At 41.6% G+C, this 20,671-nt stretch overlaps 1 protein-coding gene across 6 annotated transcripts in view; it reads left to right on the plus strand.

The window, feature by feature from the left end:
• The window catches only part of SHTN1 (shootin 1), a 96,765-nt gene that overhangs the window by 15,985 nt on the left and 60,109 nt on the right, over nucleotides 1-20,671 (plus strand). For all 6 annotated transcript variants that reach the window (XM_080641024.1, XM_080641026.1, XM_080641023.1 and 3 more), the window contains exons 2-4: nucleotides 115-167; nucleotides 9,964-10,024; nucleotides 17,075-17,169. In XM_080641024.1, the coding sequence (XP_080497150.1) occupies nucleotides 115-167; nucleotides 9,964-10,024; nucleotides 17,075-17,169 (209 nt within the window). The remainder of the gene's footprint in view (nucleotides 1-114; nucleotides 168-9,963; nucleotides 10,025-17,074; nucleotides 17,170-20,671) is intronic.

Consider the following 20,671-nt stretch of genomic DNA (forward strand, 5'->3'; position numbering starts at 1 on the left):
CACCCCACCTCGCAAACAGACAAGAGCGGGTAGTTAGGGGTCCCAGGTTTTCCTGCAGTAAACTTTGGGCAGGTTATATAATGTTGCTTTCCTTTTTTTTCTTTTTTCTTTTAGCAATAGGCGAATATGAAGACCTCAGAGCAGAGAACCAGAAAACAAAGGAGAAGGTTTGTACCTCACCCTTTCTTTCCTCTCTTCCATGTGTAAAAAGCCTAGATGGCATGGCGCATTGTTCTGCCACCAATTTCAGTTAAATGCGAATGAGAGTGGGCTTTTTTTTTTCTTTTTTTTTTTTTTTCTTTTCTCCTGCATGTGTGGTTCAAGCTTATATCAACTCCAGGCTCCAGATGGTGAAGAATAGCAGGCATGCCACAGTGGGCGCTGCTCTGGGAGATTAACTACACAGCTAAATGCAGCCAGGCACCAGGCCAAGCAGCTCGAGCCCCCAAGAATTGTACTTTTCCCCAGCAGTCAGATTTGGGATTCTGGCGATGGAATGGAAGGCCTCACACATGTCCTTTCGGGTTTTAGACATACTAGATTCTGGAGGAAACTGTTTGGAATGAATCCTGGGTGGTTAGCCCAAATGCCTCCATAAACTTTTCATCTGCTTAACTTCCTCTAAGTATGTAAAGAATACACCGGAAGTTGGGAAATAACCAATGTGAAGATGGGGAATCCTGGTGATGATTTTCAGGGACCCTGGAAGTTTGATTTTTAAACTGTTAAATAATTGAACTCACATTTACAAACTTCTTGCCATTTTGACTCTGAACGTGTTTATTGAAAATTTGTGAACGTGTGTGTGTGTGTGTGTGTGTGTGTGTGTGTGTGTGTATTCCCTGTAAATTCAGGGAGGGGACAAATGGAAGGGAAGGCTAATTTTAAAAAAAAGTAGAAGGACTGAATAGAAAATGGAAAGTAGGAGAGAACAGAACCGCCCATTACTGTTTGTAGGCATAAATGAAATTTACTTTTCCTTGGAGGTCTCCTCCATGGATGTTCCCGGCCCCAAGAGGGGAGAAGCCAAACCAGCTGGAGGGGTTAATTCAGGAGAACTCTTTGACTTAACCTAGAAGCTGTGAGGAGGGGAAGCAAACAAGTGTCTTCAGAGGATGGAAAAGGAAGGGCATAGAAGAAAATGAATAGCGTAAGAGGAAGAATAAACTTCTTTAATTCTTGCTTCCTTGTAGCCCTAGCATTGCCCTAAAAAATAGTCGTTCTGTAAACTCCTGTGTTGGTGGTGATGGTGGCTGCTGAACTGAGAGCCACTTTCTGCAGTGAGGGTTTAAGTGAACCAACTGTTATGAGAGTGGAATCACAGGTAAAATGCATTTGGTAAAAGAAAGGTTATAAATGATCTTAGCCCATCAACTGTTGACACGTTTCTCTACACAGAGAAGGGCCTAATACTTTTGTCACATCTGTATGCATTATTGACCTGCTTCTGTTCTAATTCTTTAAAAATAACTATTAACAGAAACGGGAAGAAGGGAAGTGAAAGCAGCGTGGAATGCTGTGTGCTTGGGTAGAACAAAATAGAGTGGTTTTAAGTTCGCCGCACACTGTTTATCTTCTGTTAAAAGACTAGCAGGCTTATTACTGAAGATTTTCCCCCCAAAAGGGGGGCTGTATTACAAAGGAGGGCAACATATAATAAAAGCCTTTTCTGCAGAACAGAATGAGTAAAAGCAGCTGTAGTTCTGGACGTGGTAAACGGAGAACACCATTTTCTCTGGCCACGCACTTGCTTGTGCCTGGCTGGGTGATCTTTGTCTCCGCATCAGCAGGTAGACGTGGCCATTCTGGCCTCATGGCCCCACCCAGAGTTCCGTGAAATCAATCAAGGACGGGAATCTAAAGTAAGACTCCACTTGCTTAATAGTTAATTTGAGGTGGGGAAATTTTGCACAAGTGGAAGGGACCCAAAAAATAAATGGCAAGTTATTTCTCCCTTCCACATGTCCACGTTAAGTCTGCCTATCTTTGTTGCCAGATCATTAGCCTTATCCGTGGGAAGAGACAGTGGGTGTGATTCTTTTGGGTGATATATAGATATAGATATAGATATATAGATATGTGTATATATATTTTAAAGAGAGTGAAAGGGAGGGGAAGAAACAGAGAGAGAAACATTGATGTGAGAGAGACACATCAATTGGTTGCCTCCCGCATGAGCCCCGACCAGGGTCAGGTATCAACCCTGCAATCGAGGTATGTGCCTCTGACTGGAATTGAACCCGGGACTCTTCAGTCCACAGGCCAGTGCTCTATCCACTGAGCCAAACTGGCTAGGGCGGGTAAGATCTTTTTAGGCCTTGTTTGGAATCTCCTCTGTCCGGAGGAGTGGTAGGACATGAATCTCCTTAAAAGGCTGTGTTTATTACTAAGTCACCAAGGGTCATGTACTCTCCTCTATCTCCCTTATCTGATGCTTCAAACAGCCCTGGGCCAGCTCCACTTCAGGGAGAACAGGACCTCAGGGTCCAATAGGCTCTAGGCCAGGGGTGGGCAAATTTTTTGACTCGAGGGCCACAATGGGTTCTTAAACTGGACCGGAGGGCCAGAACAAAAGCATGGATGGAGGGTTTGTGTGAACTAATATAAATTCAAAGTAAAGGAGCGGAGGGGAGAGCAAGAGAACCCTCCGCTCTTTCAGCTCCGCGGGCCGGATAGAACAGCCGAACGGGCCGGATCCAGACCGTGGGCTGTAGTTTGCCCACGGCTGCTCTAGGCTCAAACATGGGTCTTCAAACCACCACTGTTCTCTTTGAAGCAGGTGAAGTGACGGGAGCTAATTAACTTTCCCACAAAGGGCGCGGTCTTATTCACAATTCCTTATTGTTAGCTCGTGAACTTTGCACACATGATCAGACTCAGTGCTTTCCTGGATCCTTTGTCTATACGTTTGTATTTAGAAACTGAAAGTTGAGTATCTGATCACTCTATGTCAGTAAAATCCACGTGTGTGGGTGTGTGCATACATACTGCATTCCTGACATTCCTGCGTTCCAAGGATAAGAGTTGGAGATTTTGGGAGGGTGGGCCACAGTTTTCATGATCTTTTCCTTTGCAGTTTTCCCTTTTTAAGAAGAATGCAATGATGCTCATTTTGTGGTTTTTATCAATGTCTTTGAAGGTGGGATCAGAATCTTTTTGAGTTGATAAGGAAAGCTTTGTCAAGGGAAAACTTTTTGTTGAATGGCTTCTGAGTACTGGGGTAACAAAATGCCCATGAAAGTCCCAGTCTTGCGTAAAAACCACTCTACTGAGGGGCACAGGCCAGTTGACAAATAACTGTAAGAAACTGCGATGATACAGTGAATACCTGGGGTTTGAGGGTGGATGGGAAAAGGACAAAAACATGGGTTCCTACTCAGTGCCATGTGACATACTCTTCGTAGCTCATAATGCTTGGCTTAAATGCCACTTACTGTTTTTAAAGTCTTCTCTAATTCTCTTAGGAGCAGAATTAATTGTTTGCTTCTTTGTAATAAAACATCTGAGTATTTCTTATGCACTTATCACATTTGATCAACACAAGTTCATTATTATCAAAATATCTCAGGTATACGTGGTATGGGTTGGATTAAAATCTGAAAACTTCAGTTTTTTTGTTTTTTATTTCTAACATCAAAATATGTGGAGATTTTGGAAAGGGTGCTACTTCTGTTTTTTGGTGTTTTTTTTTTTGCCTAGTTTCTAAAGAACGTTATCAACAGTATGTTAAAAAGCAAGAAAGCCTATCATATTGAAGTCAGCAACCCTTCCAAAACTGTTTTTTTGGGGGTATGGGAAAATAGAGGACTAGTTATTTTGGGATCAACCAAATCAAATGTTTTACTTTGCATGTGAAGCAATCTCCATAGTCAAATGTTCGTCACGCTTCTACAATGGAAGGGCATTCTCTAATGACTCACTCAGGATCCTTGTCATAACTGTTTGGGGGTTTTCCGACATGGGGGCGGCAAAGGCTCACGAGCGATGAGTGGAATAGCTTTCAGCTTTCTGAGGCTGGAGGGGGTGTGCGTGGAGCGGGCATATAAAGAAGGAAATCTGTGTAGCAGAAGAATGCCTTCAAACAGTACGTATTGGTGTTGAATATCATGAACCGCGATGGAGTTTTGAAAGGAACACGTTTCAGTGGCTGATTGGACGTCGTTGGACTGGGCTCCTGTCACAGTGCATCGGGCCCTGCTGTCACCTCGCCAGGAACAGGCATGAAAAGGGAAGGAGGCAGACCCGGCCCAAGATCTGCGTTTGGAGCAGCAGAGAAGACGATCCTGTTGGGCCCTTTGCTTGGTTGTCGTCAAAGTTCCTTCCTGTGGTGTAAATTTCAGAGGCGAAGGTCCCAAAGGGTTTTATTTTTTTAAAAAAAAAATCAATCAAGAAGCCACTTTTCAAGAGCAAGATACGCACCCATTATGCTAACTGTTCATGCATAATACATCCACATACATGCAGTTTCTTTAGAGCCGAGTGGCAAGTGGTTGTGCCAGAGAGAAAGTAATTACTTAGCAGTTTGAAAGTGAAAATGAGTCTCTTATTAACAGCAATCTACACAGAAACAAAGAGCAGGGATCTCGGGGCGGATGACATGTGCTCCCCTCGGACACACAATACCTAGAATGTGGAGAGTGCTCCTAAGACAGCTCTCGGGGCAGCCACTACTTCATTGCCTCTGGAAATTGGAGGGAAAAACGTTGAATTGGAAGAAAGAACAGGAGCAAAAGAGAGAGAGACTGAAAGGAATTCCATCCGGGTGGGAGCGATTTAACTGATTGTGTTCTTTGAGGATAAGGGCAGTCGAGTTCTGGCCAGACTTTTCCCCAGGTGGAACAATAGAAGGGTCGGTGATTATTGAAAAGGACTTGATGGTCCTCTGAGGCCATCGCCCAAGATTCTAAATCAGGTAAATGTGCACAGTTCCGATGCTTTTAGATATTGTAACTGGACATAAAAAGAGTGGACTTCCAGAAAAATGAGTAAGAATGGGTTGGGTCGCGACCTCTTTGCACTGAGTGGGACAGCCTCTGCTGAATGTTCTCTCATGATAGGAGGTATTCTTATAAACTGCTTGTTCCATGGTTGATCTTTCTTGGTAGATGCTATGTTTTGTGGGAGCACATTGTCTATTATGTTTCCCACTGTATCCCGCCCGCCCCCCCCATGCTTACACAGGGCCTGGCACGTGTGGGTGCCACAGACGTAATTTGCTCAATGCTTGAGGAAGGAAATAGGGTGGCGTTCATGGATGATAGTCCATATGTGCTTAGAAGTCTAAGTCAGCCCACGGTAAGGTACTTACCCGCGTGGAGCGTGTCCGCCCTGTTGGTGTAGTGTGTGTGCCCTTCTAGGCTGGAACCCTCCACTGCATCTGTGCAGCACGGAGCTCAACAGGAACGTTGATGTTGGCGGAAGTGAGACACAAATCAGAACCCTGGGGTTTTTCCTGCACAGAATAGACACACAGGAAAATGTAAAGGGTCTTAATGCCTACAAAATTATCTGCATTTCTGTTGAGCCCTGGAAAGCAGGCATCTAGGATAGACAGTGAGCTGGCTGATGCGCGTGGGAGAAAGGTCAGAGCTGCTCATTTTGGTGGGAAGGGCAGTGCCCGTGCTCAGTGGACAGACTCCTCTGAAAATCAGTCGGCCAAGGTGCCAGAAAGCTGGTTTCGTTTCAGAAGCCAGGTAGCTGCCTGCGTGAGGCTGGAGGAAGAGATCTGCAATACTCTTCATATGAGAAGCTGCTGCCAGGACTTCTAATACGAAGAGCTTTCAGGACCGGCAGGGCCAACCTCTGGTCCATTCACCGCTGCAGAAAGGGCTGGAATAGGCATAACATTACCCAGTTTGCTCAAAGCCACCGGTGCTGGTGCTGCTGGTTCTCCCCCAGCCCTGGGCTACAGAGAATCACGGGACACCGTAATTAAGCGACGTGGGCCCACGAACATCTGTTGCTATTGCAAAGTCTTCATGAGCAATTCTCAGACAAAAAAAGAAGCCATTTCTACAAATAGTGCAGCTGCAGGAGCAGGGTAGGGGAAGGGGCAGGGTGGGTGAGGGGTTCTGTGGGACATAAAGATGAAACATTTGTCCCCAAAGGCCCACAACCCTTGCTGGCTTCTCTCTGTGGGGAGCATGAGAGCAAGGTTACAGGATATTTTTGTGGGTTCACCTGAAAAGACGAAATAAGCGGATGTTTGGATTTCTGCTTAGTGAATGGTTCTGTCGCTCCTGGTTTGTTCAGCCCTGGGTGAGAATAAGCTGCATTTGCAGCATATGTAGATCCCTCCCCCTCCCCCCGCCCGCCCCCGGCACACACCCCTTTCAGTAATCATAGCAGATGGTGAATTCTGTGGCTGCCAGTTCTGTCCTAATGTGGTTGTAGAAAATAGAAAGCCAGGCCACATGAAGACCCCTGAGAGAACACAGCTGGGGTTGGGGGACAGCTTCTGAATCTGCCGGGGAGGACCCTGGGGTTCGTGCACAGGCAAGGTGCCTCGCTAGACTACAGAAATGGGTCACTCACAAGTCGGAATATGACTGTGAGGTTGAGACCTGTTACTAAGCAAAGCCCGTCTCCCTGCACCTTACGAGCAGAGAGCACGGGCATAAAGCCTTCCTTGTGGGGCATCGCTATAAGCCTATCTGGAGTTGCCATGTGTTGCTAAGGACCAGTAAATGGTAGCTGCACTGGTGGTTTGTGTGTGATGTCAGTTGGTGACTTTTTTTAAAAAAATATATTTTTATTGATTTCAGAGAGGAAGGGAGGAGTGAGAGAAACATCAATGATGAGAGTGAATCATTGATTGGCTGCCTCCTGCACGCCCCCCATTGGGGATCGAGCCCACAACCTAGGTATGTGCCCTGACTGGGAATCGAACCGTGACCTCCTGGTTCATAGGTCGACACTCAACCCATGAGCTGGGCAGTGTTTAGAATTTTAAACATAAACAGACACACACACACACACACACACACACACACATAACAACAACAACAATAAATGTAGTAAATTTGTTAGGTTGGAACTAGAAACTATATTAGACCAATTTTTTTTCACAAGAAAACCTAATGAAAGGTAGTGCCCCCTTGTCTGTGGTTTCACTTTCTTAGGTCTCAGTTACCCGCGGTCAACCAAGGTCTGAGAATATTAAATGGGAAAGTTCAGAGATAAACGGTTCGTAAGTTCTAAATTGTGTGCCATTCTGAGTAGGACAATAAACTCTTCCGATGTCCCGCTCCATCCCATCTGGGATGTGAGTCATCCCTTTGTCCAGCGTATCCATGCTGGGCGTGCTACCCACACGTGAGTTGTTTAGTGGTCCTTTCATTTATCAGATCGGTTATCAGTGATTTTGAGAGATTGAGAAAGAGAGAGGGGGTAGGGGGAGATACACCACATTAATATAACTTTTACTATATATATATATATATATATATATATATATGTTTATAATTATTCTATTTTATTATTAGTTATTGTTGTTAATCTCTTACTGTGCCTAATTTATTAATTAAACATTCTCATAGGTATCTATGTATAGGAAAAAACATAGTATATATAGGGTACGCTACTATCCGCAGTTTGAGGCATCTACTGGAGGGTCTTGGTATGTGTCCCCCACGGATAAGGGGGGACCACTGTATGCCTTCTCCTTTAAGATAAGCATGTAGTAAACAGCTTTGCTAATCTAGCACTGTGTACTTGTTTCATGTACTCTAGTCAGAGTGGATTTACCCAGTGGGTTTTTTTTAAGTTTGTGTTCTTGAGAGACTAAAGAGGAAACCTGAATTGTTTGCTTCTCAACTTTATATTTATTTTAAAAATATTTTAAAAGCACCGAAAAGGGCAGAGAATAACACAACAGATATGCAAATACAAAATTAATTTTTTTTTGAAATTAAAAAATAAAGAATGCTGCAGAAACAATTTTTGAATAGCACCTCTGTTGCCCAACCAGAGTCTCCTTCCCCTCCCTATCTTTTCATAAATTTTGTCTATGTCTTCTATTTTATGTTTTTGTATTTTTATATATGCCATATGTATCATGAAATATATATGTACATATATATATACACATATATATACACACACACACAGTGTAAAAATATCAAGTGTTTGTGTGTGTTAAGATATCATTTGATATATATTCCACAATTCCTTTTACTCAACGTTATGGCTTTTGATGTTTACCTATGTTGATACACAGAGCTTTAGGTCATTCATCTTCACTGCGTGTATATGCGTATACCATGATTTATTGTTGTTATAAATGCTCGGCATGTTTGTATATATCATCTTGTACACATTACTAGAGATTCCATGAATAGAATCCTGGAGTAGAACTGCTGAGTCATACATAGGGTGTGTGCATTTTCAATTTAGTTTATTTCCAAAGTAGTTATGCCTGGTGACACTTCCACTAGCAGTATGTGAGTTTCCAACTCCTGGCATTAGACTTTTTCAGTTTTTGCCCGTCTGTTAGATGAGAATATCTCACGATTTTCATTTGGGTTTTTTACATTATCAGTGGCATCATTATTTTTTTGCCATAGAAATTTGAAATATCCAAAGGCATGAAATCCCAATATACACTGTGTGGCCAGATTATTATGATCTCTGAACGCATAATCATCTGGCCACTCAGAGTGTGTGTGTGTGTGTGTGTGTGTGTGTGTGTGTGTGTGTGTTTGTGTGTGTATATATATATATATATATATATATATATATATATATATATATGGGGCCCGGTGCATGAATTTGTGCATGGGTGGGATCTGGCCAGCTTGGCCAGGGGGAGGGGACATGGGCGGTTGGCCAGTATGCATGCTGGTCTAACTCCTGGTCGAAGGGACAATTTGCATATTAGCCTTTTATTATATAGGATATACACTGAGTGGCCAGATTATTATGCATTCAGAGATCATCATCATCTGGCCACTCAGTGTATTTATCTGGCATAGTAGGATTAAAATATAATATAAAGTTGTGTTTATTCAAAGGGTCCTCTTATTAAAGTATTCCACAAAATTAAAATGTTAATGGTCACTCTAATAGCTAAACTCACGTTTTAAAGTTGTAGACATTTTGGATAAAAATCTTCCTAAAAGCATTATACTTGCCCGTTTTGTGAAATTCAGGGTAAAGTGAATTTAGTCCTCATAATGAATATTAGGCTTTTAAAAAAATTCATTAATACCTTCAGGGCCTGTTAAAGTACTAACTACTTGTTTCTGTACCAGGTATCCTGAGAGGTCCTCATGCTTTAGTAGTTTTTGGGGTGTGTTGTTGTTGTTGTTTTTTTCCCTTTTATGGTCTTACCTCCCAAAGATTTTTCGATGAGTCCTCCCACCTTTTAAAAAGAAAAATTTGTTTATGTAAATGACACATGCTTATTGTGGAATATTTTACCTTCTTTCCTTTTACATGCTACCTTCTATTTAGAACTCTAAGGACACAAGGATGGTTTTTCTCTTGAACGAGAGAGTGCACAGGGCAGCGGTGTATCTTCATGTGCTGGTCACTTCACGTAGTGGTCACTTCCCGTTGTGTGCCGCTGTTCTGGATATTTGAAACCATCCAGTTTCAGGGAATCTGACCTGCGGGTGAGTGGGGTGTCCCCGGATTTGCAAAATACCTACTTAAGAGGCACAACTATTCTCTTAGAGAATGAATGTATTTCCCCTTGAGGATGTTAAATTGGTCTGCTACTCAGGTGATCAGGAGCAGTAAGGTGAGTCATTATCTTAGAAGGTCCGAGCAAGTAGGCCAGATACCAGGTACAAACATCAGGCTGCTTGAGCAGTTCAAATACTGTGAGACCATTCATGCTTTTTAAAAGGTTTTTAATTTTTGTTTTCTTTTCCCAAAGTTGCTATTGTTTATAAGTTTGCTCTTTCTTGTCTTTCCAGACTTATGATCCAAATTCACTCTTACCATCTTTTCTCATTTCAGTGTGACAAAATCAGGCAAGAACGAGATGAAGCTGTTAGGAAACTGGAGGAATTTGAGAAAAGTACGTAAGCATTTCATTGGAGTTGTTACAACACATTGAACTGTGTTTGGGGGTTACGTGGGTAGACATGTCCCCTATGTTTAGTTACTGATGCCTTGGGCATCCAAGAAAGCAAGAATTGTCTTCCCATTTGCCCCCTTGATGCCCTGGCATTACTGTGATTCTTAAAGAAATGCAATGAATATTAATATTTTATGAGTGTGTTATCATAAAAGACAGTTTGTGCTTATTATAAAAAATTTTACTGCGTGCGCGGAACAGTTAAAGGAGAACAAAAATTCCTTGTCATCTAGACTTTTTGAGAAAAGCCAATGTTAGTATTTCGAAGCCTCTCTTTCCTGGCCTCTTATCTGTGTAATATGTGTCTCTACCAGGAATATAGTCATACTTTGCCTTTAGCTTTGCAGCTTGCTTGCTTCGGTCAACAATATATTAGGGTCATCTCTGCACATCAGTGGAAATGTATTATTAGTTTTAATTGTTGCCCGTAGTGTTCTGTTGTATGATAGTACCATAATTTATTTAAATGTTTCTTCCGTGGTAGATGGATTATATCTGGTTTTTAGCTGTTATAAATAATGCAGTATTCTTACACATACATCTTTACATGATTAGTTCCTTAGGGTATACAGAAGCAATCCTAGACTCACAGAACGTGCACATTTTTAAGAGTTTGAATGTTAGAAATAGGCCTCTCCCCAAGGAAGGTTCTATTCCCATGGAGGTTGTAATACTTATTTCTAAGTGTTTGCTATGTTAATTTTTATGGGATCTAAATGTGTTATAGTACTTTATCCCCTAAGACAGTGGTGGGCAAACCGCAGCTCGCGAGCCACATGCGGCTCTTTGGCCCCTTGAGTGTGGCTCTTCCACAAAATACCACGGCCTGGGCTATTTTGAAGAATTGGCGTTAGAAGAAGTTTAAATTTAAAAAATTGGGCTCTCCAAAGAAATTTCAATCGTACTGTTGATATTTGGCTCTGTTGACTAATGAGTTTGCCGACCACTGCCCTAAGATAAAACATGTGAGGACGCTCAGAAGGATCAGAAGGGAATGTGTTATGGGAACAGGGTCAGACCTTAGCAGGGAACGTGACCCCATGTCACCCCCGGAAGCAGGGCCTTTCTCCACTGTTCTGCAGATGCTGCATCCGTCGGGCCCTTCGATTATATCACCTCGTTCACTCGGTAACTTATGTAAGAAAACACTGCATTCTCGTTGAAGGTAACACGGCTAGGAAAGTTCAGCCAGTTACATTGTGATAGCCCGTTTATTTCAAGTGTCTGCTGGAACGAAGAAAACCCACGGGGCGTGGTGATGTTACCTGTCTGTGGAGGCCAGTGTGCTGTGACAGAAATAACGCCTGTGTGTGAATGTATGAATTCCAATTGCGTGGCATTTTCTCTCCCCTCCCCCCATGCAGGAGAAACGAGATGTCCTTACACTTGTGCTGATACCCAGTCACATCCGGACTATGCCATTGACCTTGTGGCCAGTTAAGGCGCTGCATTAATTATGGACCGTAGATGGGCGCATTGTGTGCAATGGGAAGTTCTAGTGGGACTTTTTAGGGGGACCAAGAAAGCTTTTAATATTTTTTAGAAAATGGAGTCTGAAGTTCATTACTTAAAAAAAAAAAAAGACTTTTTAAAAAAATTTTATTGAGTTTTACAGAGAGAGGAAGGGAGAGGGGAAACATTGATCAGCTGTCTCCTATGTGCCCCCACCAGGGATTGAGCCTGCAACCCAGGCATGTGCCCTGACCAGGAATCAAACAGGCAACCTCTTGGTGCATGTGTCAATGCTCAACCACTGAGCAACACTGGCCGGGCTGAATTTTTTTTTTTTTTTAAATTGTGTCTATGGTTCATGACTTTTGAACACGGGGTAGAATTTTATTTTATTTATTATTTATTTATTTATTTAAAATATATTTTATTGGTTTATTACAGAGAGGAAGGGAGAGGGATAGAGAGTTAGAAACATCAATGAGAGAGAAACATCGATCAGCCACCTCCTGCACACCCCCTACTGGGGATGTGCCCGCAACCAAGGTACATGCCCTGGACTGGAATCGAACCCGGGACCCTTCAGTTCACAGGCCGATGCTCTATCCACTGAGCCAAACCGGTCAGGGCCGGGGTAGAATTTTCTATTTGGAGGGCCGTGAGGCAGTTATCACCAGTGAAAAGCTCCATTCGCTGTGAATCGTGTAGCCCTGAGCAGTAGCTGCCTTAGTACAGGTGAGGTAAGTGACCCTGTTTCCTAGGCTGTTCAGGACGAAATGCGATAATCCATGTGCTGAGCGCGTTGCCTGGCTCTCTGGTCAGGGCTCCACACGTGTCAGTTGCTGCTACCCCCGTCTCACTGTCTGCGCCACCCAGTGCTTGGCTGCCCTTCAGAACTGAGCTCACGTCAGTCATTTGCCCTCCGTGAGTTAGTTTCCGGACACGTCAGGTCTCCCCATCTGCACAGCTCTCGGGGAAAGGGTCTTCTGGGGCTGAGTGGAAATTGGCCTCCCTGTGATGTTTACCTACCAGGCCTAGATCTTCAAGTAGAGGAAGAGCAGCAGACTGAGGCTCAGAAAAAGCTTTGTTAGGCCGGGGAGCGGGAGGGGGATGGGGGGCTCTACTCTCCCCGGCTTAGCCTGCTTTTCCCAGCTGGTTTGGGCCATACAGGGGTAGGCAAAAGTAGCTTTACAGTTGTTCGTATGGAGAATGACATGCAGGTCATGATCATTACAATAGCTTTATTAACTCAAAAGAATGTTCTTCGCAACTATAATCCTACTTTTGCCCACCCCGCCTTTCCATGCCATTCTGGGCTCTCCACCAGCTCTTCCCGTACATTTTCCCTGTATTTCTGCACAACAATACCACTGCATAGCAAAGCCGTGTTTCCTAGAAAGACAGGCTCCTGAGAAAGTAGAAGTAAAGACAGCCCGTTCATGAACTCAGGCCACAACCATAGACCCTTTGCCCAGGTGTAGGGCACACCAGTGTTTCCATACCGGGCGGTTTCCATGGCTGTTGTCTTACTACAACGAAAACCTTCCCATGTAATCCGATGTTGCAGACGGACTTCCGGTACGTTCACCACGCGCACCTCACAGACATCCTGGCGTCTAAATATTGCTGAGAGGTGGCTGGATAGAGACAGGTTTAGCTCAGGAAGCAACCTCCTTGGTGGTGTCACCTTTAAATATGACAAATTAGAAGGGAACATAGAAAATCGGAGTCACCTGGAAATAGGTTTGGTTGGGTTTTAGCAGTTGGACCTCTGTCATTTGCGATTTGTTACTTCACTTCTCTGGGCCTCAGTGCTCTCAGATATAAAATTGCTGTGAAAATGCCTACCTCCCAGGGTGGTCATGAGGATTTATGGGAGAATCCATGTAAAGGGTTAGCACAAGGCTGGATACAGAGTTGGTTCAATACATGGTGATGGTGGTTGTTTCCCAAGCAATTCTCCATGGCAGAGAACATTTCTGTAAAAGGGTGTTCACAGGTGAACTTAGGCCTGACATATTTTCCCAATCCTAGAAACACGCACAAACATGATAACTGCCTTGAATATAGCAGCGCGCTAAGTGCAAGAGAATCAGACAGGAGCGAAACAGAAATCTCTGCTCTAATGCTCACGGTTAGTAAAAGACAAACACAAGTTTTTAAAAGACCCAGTTCCCCTACACTGTGATGTATTCTGTAATGCCAAGAGTGCAGGCGTGTTTTGGGGTCATGGAAGAGGAGAGACAAACTTTGATAATTCAACTCAACTTGATAGAAGCAATAAATGATGTATTTTTTAGGTCACACTTCTGAGTTCTCAGAGTTATTAAAAAACTTTTATTTTGGAAAATTTCAAGCTTATACAAAAGTGAGAAAATAGTATAATGAACCACCATGTACCCAACATGTTACCAATTCATGGCCAATCTTCTTTCTTCTGTACATTCACTCACCCACGCTCATTGACCTCCGATTATTTTGAAACTAAGTCCAGTCACCATATCATTTTATCTGTAAACATTTCAGTAAGCATTTCCAAAATACTAGGATTTTTGAAACATAGCTGCAGTAATAGGGTCATTTTATTTTAAAGCTCATTCTTTTTGTTTTGTTAAACCTTCATGTCATTCAAATTATAGGTGGTTTAGGTGCAGTGGTCATGGATTGTGGATATTGTGAGACAAGCCTGAATTTAGGATCATAGGCAAATCATTAAATGAATAATTAAAGGCTTTTAAAATGTTTATCTTCCAAAAGGTGCAAATACATTTGTATATTAAAAAATGTTTTTGTGTCCTGTGACGTGACTTGTGGTTTTGGAAATAGCGTCATACTTCTTAAAGGTATAAATGCTCTTTGAAATATTTTCCTCCCTTTTGAATCTAGGAAATTGCTAAGAAGGGTTCTCTGATACCAGTTTAGCACTGGGATAATTTTTTAGACTAAAAATTAAAGCACAATTTTTTTATTTGTGTTGTTCCCTCTTAAAGGAAGAAGTGAAAACCCTACATGATGGAGTATTTTATAGCAGAATAGGAGAAAATGTGGGCTAGTGCTACCTCGCTAAGTTTATCAAGTTAAATTACAGGGAAGCTTTTTACAAAATGTTTAGAAAATACGTGTTATTTATTTTTTTATTTATTTATTTATTTTTGCGAGGCCTAAACCTTATGACTGTGGAATAATTTTTTCTTACTCTTCCCAGGAGCAAGAATGTTATTGAATAAAAAGCCAAATTCCTATGAAACATGCAGAGTGTTTATGTTTTTGTTATGATAGTGGAAATACCAGATTGTGGCAAAAGATGTCAAGTAGTTAAGGCTAAAAATTCAAAGTAATATTTGATGTTGTAAAAAAAAAATTGTATAGGTTTCTTTTCTCTTTCCTCTACATTTTTTGAAGAACCTACCTTGTAAATATAGTGATAAAGTGCCAGGAATATTAGGGTTTTAAGGAAATAATAGAGCCCATTATTTAAACTACAATATAAAAGGCAATTATATTGATGAAGAGCTACATGGGTTTTGTGTGTGTGAATAAACTTGGTCTGTGTTCAGCTTCTATTTGTTCTTCTGGCATAAACACATATTGTGTGTGATTCCAGTTTAATGGGGACCCGTTTGTATGCCAAGCAGCTGCATTTTAGGACCTATTGCGTGATTTCATAGCTCTCTGAAAATTGGTTCTATTCAGAACAAGAGATAGAAGAGGAGGAGGGGGTGGTGTAGAGGGGGGAGTGTGGCGGGGGGAGCTTCAACACACAATCATTTCTTTTCAATTGGAGCCAGAAAGGTTGATGACAACATGACCATTGTGTTATAATGATAAGACCACTAAGGCATCTGTACCTCTCATCAAGGCTTTCACACAACAGCAGATACAATTTAATTCACTGCTCTGTCAGCAGTGCTGATACCATTATGCCGTCTGTCTCCACAGTTATAATCACTGTCGCCGGAGAAATGCAGTTGAAATGATCTTGAGCAGTCAAAGAAACTCTCAATTAAGGCTGCCACTTCCAATGTGTCAGATTGTGTCTTATGCACTCGGTACAATTTTCACTTCCAATCCTGTTTATTTACAATGTCTACCAGTAATTACGCTTAACGTGTCATTTAGTGAGGGGGGCCCCTGCCATGCCGATTGTTGGGTGCTGCTGTACCATGGAGTGGGAGTTTCTCGAAGTCAATGCCATCAGCAGCTTTTAGGCCCTGATGGGATGCAGTAGTAATGTTGATAATGCAAGTATCGTGCTCATCAAGTCATAATTAGATGCCACTCAAATGTGCCACTTGTAATAACAGTGTTGATTCATGTTTTTCTCGCTGACTGCAACTACTAATTAGTTAAGTGGTTTTTGGTTGGCCTGCATTTGCCGCAGATTATTATTACCCCGGAAAAAAATGTCAAGGTTAGAGATGTTTCTGGCCATTTAGTGCTGCTTTATGAATTTGAATATTAACATAATAAGAACTTTGGACAGACTTAGGGAGTAATACATTTTTTTTTAATTCGGAGAGAAATTTTTTCCCCCCTGAGTTTAATCATAATTACAGGTTAATGAAGCTTAAATGAAGCAAAAGTAATCTCTCTTTGTGTTACGTGAGCCCAGTGCTTTACGCCTAACTTTGTTGGGTTTCACGTTTGGGTATCCTTCATTTTCTTTTGTTAAGCCAAACAAATGTGACTAAGTTTACATGTCTGTGTGGTTAAGTAAGTTTGAGATTCTGAGCATTTTCTTTTAACTAGAAATATGGGTGAAAGGAACGGGCATTATTCTTACTTGTTCTTCAAAGTATAATTCAAGTTCTAGGTTACTTTGTACCTTTAAATCTCAAAGTAAACAAACCAGCTACCAAAAAATACCTGAAAAGGACTATTTTTCAAGCAGTGGTAAAATAACAAGTGAAATTTATTTTTCCTAATTTTTCTGACAGTCTGGGATGCAACTCATTAGCATCTGTTTTCATCATTAGATAGTACAAAAATCTTGTTGCTATATACTTCTCTGCCCTGGAGTTTATGAAACAATAGTGAATCCCACTGGGTCACTAATAAAGACTATAGCAAAACTCACGTTAGCTAAACTGCCACATTATTATTACAGGTATGGGATCAACTCAAGATGTAAGTTTTAAAATTTTCTCTTTTAGCTAATTTTCCTATAGGTCCAACTGTATATCCTGCTAAGAAAAAGAAATCATGTTTGTCACTATTTATGTGTGAAAGGACCTTTTGCTTAAATTAGCGGTTACATATACAGCTACAGAGAAAATAGACACTTAAAAAATTATCCCAACTAGTTTTCTTAAAATGTGTCTGTAGCAATAAAAGTTCTTTGTTGTGTTCTTTTTTCTTTCTGCATTCAAATACCAGCTCCGATTTAACCAGGGCAGCATCTTAAACACTTTTCCTCACCAACCCTAAAGGTCTGGCCAGTGAAAGAATTGAAGTATTCTTAATCATGGGGCAAGATGCGTGGGCTTCTGGAATAGCTGACTAATCTCTGAATGCTGAGACTTTTTTTCCCCTCATTCCTAGTTTCTCACATGGTTATAGAGGAAGTTAATTTTATGCAGAACCATCTTGAAATAGAGAAGACTTGTCGAGAAAGCGCTGAAGCCTTGGCAACAAAGGTGAGACCTCTAATGAAAGAAATACGACCTGAGCCTTTACATTTCTGCTTGCTTTTCTACACAGCGGGTTCTGTTTTTTTGGTGTTTTTTATTATTTTTTTAGTTTTTAGTTTTTCAGTCTGTCATCTCCACTGTTGATGAGGAAAGTGTTGTAAGGTCTCAGAATCCTGGAATATGATTATGTAAATATCTGTCTTCATTACCTTCTCCCCCCCCCCCCCCCCCGCTTCCCCCATCACCTTCTTCTAAAGTATTTCTTTTCATGTGACTGAAATTCTACAAACCTATGTATCTATCTAATTTGTATGCATTAAATAGTATGCTTGCTAGAGGTATTTGCTGAGGTTCTTTTTATTGTAAAAGGGGCGCGTGCGTGTGTGTGTGTGTGTGTGTGTGTGTGTGTGTGTGTGTGTGTATTTCAGCATTTGTACTTTTTTGCTTATGAAAAGTAGTCCCGGAGTAATCTGTTGAACTGGACTTTCCGAATATCTATGCATTTGGTTAAAATGCTCACCAAATTTCAAACTAAGCCGGTGTGACATAAAAGAGCAGTGAGTGTTTCGTGTTGGAACCAGATGAAAAAGTCAGCCTCCAGCCTGGCATTCCAGGTGATTATTTGTGAAAGCAAAGCGAGGGCATGGGGAAGGTGACCCCCAGTGCTCTGCTGATTGCTTCTAGCTGATGAATTTACCAAGTGTGTAATTTTCTATATTCTGCCTCATCAGAAGTACATTATTATTAAAGAATGTTTTCATCTCCGTCTTATGTGTTTTGGGTTGCGTAAAAGGCATCTGAACCATTTCATCAGAAAATGGACTACAGCAATTTTCACCCAAATTTCATTAGTAATGCCGGCTGCGATTCTTCCCTTTTCCCCCCGTCACCTTCCTCTAAAGTATGTCTTTTCATGTGACTGAAATTGTACAGATCTATGTATCTATGTATCTATGTAACGTGTATGCATTAACAGTATGCTTGCTAGAGGTATTTGCTTAATTGTTTGCATAATGACACTACATTAGAATTCATAAGATATGCAATCAGAACCTAACTAAGAATAGAAATATGTGTATGTAGCTTCTCTTCTGCTATTTGTCTGAAGAACACACCGCATTATAGGCCATCACTTTAAAAACAGAGATAACATGGGTGCTCTCAACGTCTTCTCCACTCTCCTGCCCATCACTGGGGTGCACTGGTCCATAATACTGAGTGGACTCTCTCTTCATTTTCTGTATTTGTTCTTTGAATACAACTTGAAAGCATACTAAATGCTCTAAGGATGGTCTCTGTATTTTCTCTTGTTATTAACAAGTGTCCCTGTCGCAGTAGATCACCCAAAGGGAGAACAGTGACTACCTCTCAGGACTGGCGGAGTTTATGGAAATCAGTATTTTGGGAGGCGGTAGACATAGGTGTTATTCCTGGTTATGTCATTTTAGGCATATGTGACTCTGGGCCAGTTAATTGTGTTTCCCATACTGCTGTCTCGTCTTAAATGACAGGATGGACTAGAGTTAGTATTGGAATGAGAATGGGGTAGACTATTCTTTTTTTCACTATGCACTTGATCCATATAATAATTTTAAAAATTATTTTATCTCTTCCCCCCGCCTTTTTAAGTTGACAGGTGACTTTGAACAAGAGAATTCACCTCCCTGAGCTACAGTTACCTTGTCCTAAGTGTCAGGATAGAACAGGGTGGATTTCTTTAAGAGTCCCCAGAAACACTGACTCTAGGGATGTGGCACAGGCATGGTGGTTTTGGGTGCCTGGTTTGATAGAGGTATTAACCCTTTTTTCACTTTTTAAAATGTTTTTATTGATTTTTAGAGAGGAAGGGAGAGGAATAGAGAGCTAGAAACATCGATGAGAGAGAAACATCAATGATTGGCTGCCTCCTGCATGCTCCCTACTGGGGATTGAACCCACAGCCTGGGCATGTGCCCTGACCAGGAACTGAACTGGTGACCTCTTGGTTCATGGGTCAAGGCTCAACCACTGAACCACTCTGGCTGGGCCATTAAACTCTTTTAAGGGCAGAACGTTTATCAGGCTATTAAATAGTATTGTGATGGTGGCCTGGGAAGTAATGTATTGAGACCAATTGGCAAAACTTAGTATTTTCTTTTATTTATTTTTTTCATGACAATCCTGGAGGAAGAAAAAAAATGTATAGATAAATACCTTGGTTGAAGAAAACTAGCTGATAAAAGGTTTCCAAAGGAAAATTAGCACAAGCTAAACCTCTCTTATTACTAGTAGCTAACACTTGCTGAATTTGTACTATGTCAGCCGCTGCATTAAATACTTTATATGTAACATCTCACATTTAATCTTCATATTATGAGATAGAGACTGTTTTTATCCTTCGTTTGCTGATGAGAAAACTGACACTGAACTATTAGGTTATTCTGGAAGCAGAGGCGATTTGATTGTAGAGCTGGCTCTTCCCTCTGCTGTGCTGATTTATAGAAATGCATGGTAAAGCATTGCATTGCTCTGCATCCATGATTCTCCGTATTGATGTGCATGGAGCCACCTGGGAAGCTCTGTGCTGGGCCACACCAGAGAGTTTGGTCTGGCGAGGGCCTGTGCATTGGGACTTTTAAAAAGCTCTGTAGAGATTCTGGTGTGCAGAGTTTGGGACCATTTGTTTAAATGTTAGGATGCAGAATTACAAATTAAGTTTTGAGAGTTTTTCCCCCCACTTTTTCCTTCAATTGTTTTTTGAGGGTTTTTTTTCCCCTAACATTCAGAAAAAAAAAATGCCTTGCTAGAGAATTGACCTTTGAGCCTCTAGAGTTAGGTATGCTGTAGCGTTCATGGTTCAAAGACCACCCCCACCCCAAACAGTGTCAAGTTGAATTTTCCATTTTAAGGAAGAGGGGTTGGGAAATTATGAGCCTCCTGATCCTCTGATGTAATCTGGGGAGCCAGAAGCCCGAGCTGTGGGCTGGGGATGGGGAATAAAGGCTGCGTCTGATTCCCTGAATAGAGCTCTCCAGGCTTCCCAGGAAGAATCCATGGAAGCTTTCAAAGCCATTTCTAGGAGATTCTCCCTGATTCCCCAGAGAGGAAGCACCTCGTGTGCTCCAGAGCAGCGACTTGAGATATATTCAGATTTAATATTATTGCGGAGGAATTAGATCTCCCAGATTGGAATGCGCTGGGCTTTCCTGGGAGGTTCCCTGAGGGATTCAAATTATGATCATAAATGAAGGGCCAAAGCTAGCCAAGTACCGGACTAAACATCTTATTCTGGTGTAAGGTACATAGTAGGGAAGGGCGGTATGCTTTCCAACGAATGGTGTTTCTGTTTGTATATCTTTTCAGTGTCAGTTATTCAGAACACGTCTTGATGATTAATAGCTCTTACTAAAGGAAATATGTTTGCATTTCTGTCTTACATTTTAACTAGAAAAATCAGTCTTGTCGATACTTTCATGTACTCAAGTAAGAGAAGACTTTTTAGTCTTAAGAAGAGAAAACATCAGCAACA

The sequence above is a fragment of the Plecotus auritus genome (genome assembly GCF_963455305.1).
Source record: "Plecotus auritus genome assembly, chromosome: 9".
In the NCBI taxonomy this organism is placed as follows: Eukaryota; Metazoa; Chordata; class Mammalia; order Chiroptera; family Vespertilionidae; genus Plecotus; species Plecotus auritus.